The sequence below is a fragment of the Hyaena hyaena genome, unplaced genomic scaffold, assembly GCF_003009895.1.
Source record: "Hyaena hyaena isolate Hyena2069 unplaced genomic scaffold, ASM300989v1 scaffold_603, whole genome shotgun sequence".
Classification (NCBI taxonomy): Eukaryota; Metazoa; Chordata; class Mammalia; order Carnivora; family Hyaenidae; genus Hyaena; species Hyaena hyaena.
Genome location: NW_024081235.1, coordinates 1,222,877 through 1,227,442, shown reverse-complemented (window position 1 = coordinate 1,227,442; position 4,566 = coordinate 1,222,877). Strand labels below are relative to the sequence as shown.

Genomic DNA, 4,566 nt, shown 5'->3' with positions numbered 1-4,566 from the left:
TGGGGTGCCCTTTCCTTCCTTCTCTCCCCCCCCCCCTCCGCCTGGGGTGCCCTTTCCTTCCTTCTCTCCCCCCCCGCCGCCTGGGGTGCCCTTTCCTCCCAACCACGTGCCCCCCCTCCCCCGGGAAGCCTCTGCTCTGGGCTCTGTCCCGGTCACCTGCGGCGAGCCTGCGGTGGGGTGGGCCGGGCTCCTCCGCGCACGCCTCCGTGGTTCCGCAGACCAGTGCCTGGGAGTGTTTTCCTTCTTCAGAGCTGGTTTGTTTGCTCCCTGCAGGGGTCCGGCCACCCTGCCTGAGCTCGCAGCTTTCAGTCTGGGATGTGACATCAGTGTGTCCTTTCCCCTGTTTCTCTCTGCCGCCGCCGCCGGGTGTTCCGTGCGCTCCTCTGCACGTCGCTCTCCCCGGGAGCTGTGGGAAGATTTGAATCCCGTGCCTTGGCCTTTTTCTATAATAGGCTGCGTTTCATTGCATCATCTGTACGTGATGATGGATTTAGTCCTGAAGGACAGTGCCGGTTCTTCCCACTTTACTATTTTGATGGAAAAAGAACAAAAAGGGTGACCTGCCCGTTGCCACAGGCCCAGTTGTAGCGGGCGTCCGCGCCCCACAGATAGTTCGGGGTGGGGGCCTGTCGTTCGCACGGTTAACACGTTCCGGCCGAGCTGCTGTTGCTGGTCCGGGCCGTAGTTTGAGGAGGATCGCGCAGCTTTATTTGTTCCGGTGTTTGGATCATCTCAGCATCTGTGCCTTTTTCTTGCAGGTATAGCCTGTCGTACATCCCGTACGCAAGGTGAGACTGTTCGAGCTCCATCGAGTCGTTTCTGATCCTCTGCTCATCTTTACACAGATGCGTGACTTTCAGGACACGCACCTTCAGATGTGATGCAAAAGGCTGTTTTTTTTTTGTAGACTTTGATTTCTTCCCCCCGCCCCCCCCGCCCCCATTACTTTTTAAATAAGATGAACAGAAGTTTGCTGTATAAAAGCAAAACCATTTGGAACATGTGGAACAGACAGGCTGGAATTTACTCCTGTTTTTACCAACTGCACATTTGCAGTTAGGAATTTTTGAGAAGAGATTCTCGATCCTTCTATGACTGTAAATACTCAGTAAATGGGATGGAGACGCCAGGGAAACAAATTCTACATTAAAACAAAACCAAACCAAACCAGGAGGTTAGTGAGAAGCTGAGGTCTGGTACATCTGCATTTGTTTCAGGCCCGTAGAAACGTACTTATTTTCTGTGTCAGGAGGAACTACCATTTTCTTCTGTTTTTTTCAGGGAGGGCACTAATTTAGTTGTTGGGGGGAAACTCAGTATAATCTTATACTGATTATTATACTATAATCTCAGTGTAATCTTAGACCTGACAGGTTCAAGAAAGTACTGTTGAGGCACAACTTGGCTTCTCTGAGATTTGGGAACAGGTTACATATGAAAAACAGCGAAATTGTGTGCCTGATGTGAACAAGGAAGGAAGTTGTAGAAATTCTACTTTTATTCATTTCAAATGGATGATTGCTTTTGATGAGTGCTTGCAAGGAGGAAAAGCAGACGGGCTGGCCCAGCTGGGCAGCGGTACAGGAGGGGCTACAGGGGACTCGCTGTCCCCGGGACCTCACCCAGGAGACCTCAGCAAGGGGACAGGTCACCTAGAAATGACACCCACCCCTGTAAGACTGAGCTCAGAGCCACAGCCAGGCTCCTGGAGAGCGGCTAACCCTTGCCTTCAAGGAGGGCAGTGTATAGAATCTGCTGGCATGCCTCCAGTTCCCTGGTGCGTGCCTCCATTAATTTTTTTTGTTCAGGTTTTTTTTTTTTTTAAAAACTTAATCTCTACACTGAGCGTGGGGCTCAAACTCATAGCCCGGGTCCCGACTGAGCCGGCCAGGCGCCCTGATTGGTGTGTGCTTTTAATAGTCCGTATGCAAATAGTAATTTCAGGTGAATAAAGTATCAAGTAATAGTTTATTTTTTTAAACTTTTTTTTTTTAATGTTTTATTTATTTCTAGGGTAGAGAGAGAGAGATAGCGTGAGCAGGGGAGGGTCAGAGAGAGGGAGTCACAGACTGAAACAGGCTCCAGGCTCTGAGCTGGCAGTCAGCACAGAGCCTGACGCGGGGCTCGAACCCACGAACTGCGAGATCATGACCTAAGCAAAAGTCGGACGCTTAAATGACTAAGCCACCCAGGCACCCGTCAAGTAATAGTTTAAACAAACTGTTTTGGAAAGAAAATGTGAGAGGTGAACAAAGTCATGGGAATTTGTTTTATTTATTTATTTTTGAATTCTGAGGATTTGTTAGAAACATTTTGCTTCCTAAAATCCAGTTCTTCATTTTATTTATTCATCTGTTTATTTATTTAAAATGTTTTTATTTATTTTTGAGAGAGAGCGTGAGCGGGGGAAGTGCAGGGAGAGAGGGAGACACAGGATCCACAGCAGCTCCAGGCTCCGAGCTGTCAGCACAGAGCCCGACGCGGGGCTCGAACTCATGAACCGCAATTCGGAAGCTTAACTGACTGAGCCACCCAGGTGTCCCCAGTTTGTTATTTTAAAAATTGTTTCTTTTGTTATTTTTGGTATTTATTATCTTAATATTAAGATTAGCATACATGCTGGAAGAGATCTCATAGACTAAATGCCATTTCTGACATTAAAACGTTATTTTGAGATTTCAGTTCTTAATTTCCAGTGACACTCAGCGAAGTTTTAGTCAGGATGTTTCAGTGGCTCCCCTGCGTCCCCGGTAAAATGTCCCACGGGTCTGTCTCTTGACAGGAGTGTTTTCTCCATTTGCCCCTGAGGCAGATTGTGACATTGATTTTCCTTTTCTCCCACCAGGGATGCGGTGATTAAATGCTGTTCTTCTCTCTTAAGTTGAAAGCGAGACATCCTTTGCAGAGAGCACCGGAAGGCTGCTCTTGCGTTTCTGGTGAACACGCTTCTCCCGCAGCAGCCGTCATCTCCGTGCAGCTGCCGTGACAGCTGGGACTGTGGCGTGCGCCACTGTCAGCGCTCGACTAAACCGTTAAACACTCGTAACGCAAAAGTCATGACTCGTCATTAATGTGCTCTTCCCCCCGATTAGGAGATTTTAATCCTTGCCGACTGTAGATGATTTTTCGCTAGTGTTTTACCCTTCGCTAAGCAGCATTTGAGATGTGAATATTTAAGGGAAAGCTGTCGCAAGCTCTTCTACAAACGTCTGTGTTTTTACAATCTTTTTTTTTTTAAAAAACACCTTAAATGTGAAAGTTTTTACTTTAAGCTCAAAATTGCTTATTGTATAATAAAATAATATATAAACCTTTACAGTTTTGAAATAAACTCACCCTTGGAAAAAACGTTGTCTGGGCCGGATTTGTGACGGTGTTGGTGGCGACACGATGGCCGAGTGCGTCTGTAGAGGGAGGGGTGAGGGGCAGCCTCTGCCCTAACGACGCCCCTGAAGAAACCTTTGCACAAGACCACGGGACGGTGGTGCAGAAGGCAGGGAAGGGGTGTCCTCCGCACCGGAAAGCACACCGGGAAGTCGAGGAGGAGGGTGGAGCATGGGGGGCTGCGAGCCGTGTCCACGGGCCAAGTCGCGTAGGTGAGGCAGCCCCAGGAGGAGGCTGCTTTCACCCCTGCGCTGAAGGAGTGGCTGGGGGAGGGGGGCCTGGCAGGGCCACTGGAGGGGAAGCAGGGGTGAGGAGGTGAAGCCCGGCTCCCCCCTCCTGCTCCGAGGTCACCCCCTCCCCCGCCCCTACGGGCTGGCCCTGGTCCCAGCGGCACGCAGGGCTGCAGCGGAGGGGCTGGCACAGGCCTGCGGTGCAGGGAGGATGGCCCTGCTCGGTGCGGTTTGAGGGTCGATGATGAAGATGCGGGCTCGGCGCAGGTGCCGGGAGAGCCGGCCCCTCAGAGCTTCACCCGGAAGACAAGCCCGGGCTGGGCGGGGGGCAGGCGTGGGGACATCATCGCCCGGACGGGGTGGGCCGGGAGCTCGGCGTGCTGGGAACTGGCGGAGGCTGGGGGGCCAGGCCAGGCCCAGACCCCACGCCCTAAGGGATGGTGGAGGTCAGCGTAGGGCATAACACCTCCCCCCGCCCCCCAAGAGGTCCCAGTTATGTGGCGGCCGTGGTTCCACAGTCACGGGACACCGTGGGAGGGTGGAGAGGACAGCTCCCCACGCTGTGCGCGCAGGGGTGTGCAGGGCAGGGAGGAGGAGGGGGAGGACGGCGTGCACCCAGGGGAGCGGGGCGTGTGCAGGGCAGGGAGAAGGAGGGGGAGGAGGGCGTGCACCCCAGGGGGGCGGGGCGTGTGCAGGGCAGGGAGGAGGAGGGGGAGGAGGGCGTGCACCCCAGGGGGGCGGGGCGTGTGCAGGGAAGGGAGGAGGAGGGGGAGGAGGGGTGCACCCCAGGGGAGGCGGGGCGTGTGCAGGGCAGGGAGGAGGAGGGGGAGGAGGGCGTGCACCCCAGGGGAGCGGGGTGTGTGCAGGAAGCGCACTGAGGGGTGGAGTGTGACCGGGAAGCGTGGACGCTGAGAAGAACGCAGCGAGTAGATTATCTTCGTTGGCAGAAGGC

At 53.5% G+C, this 4,566-nt stretch overlaps 1 protein-coding gene across 2 annotated transcripts in view; it reads left to right on the top strand.

Annotated features, from left to right (window-relative positions):
* The window catches only part of SFT2D1 (SFT2 domain containing 1), a 16,350-nt gene extending 13,002 nt beyond the window's left edge, over window positions 1-3,348 (top strand). For both annotated transcript variants that reach the window (XM_039257157.1, XM_039257156.1), the window contains 2 exons: window positions 759-788; window positions 2,846-3,348. In XM_039257157.1, coding sequence (XP_039113088.1) covers window positions 759-788; window positions 2,846-2,885 — 70 coding nt within the window. In that variant the 3' untranslated portion in view covers window positions 2,886-3,348. The remainder of the gene's footprint in view (window positions 1-758; window positions 789-2,845) is intronic.
* Window positions 3,349-4,566: the final 1,218 nt, after the last annotated feature.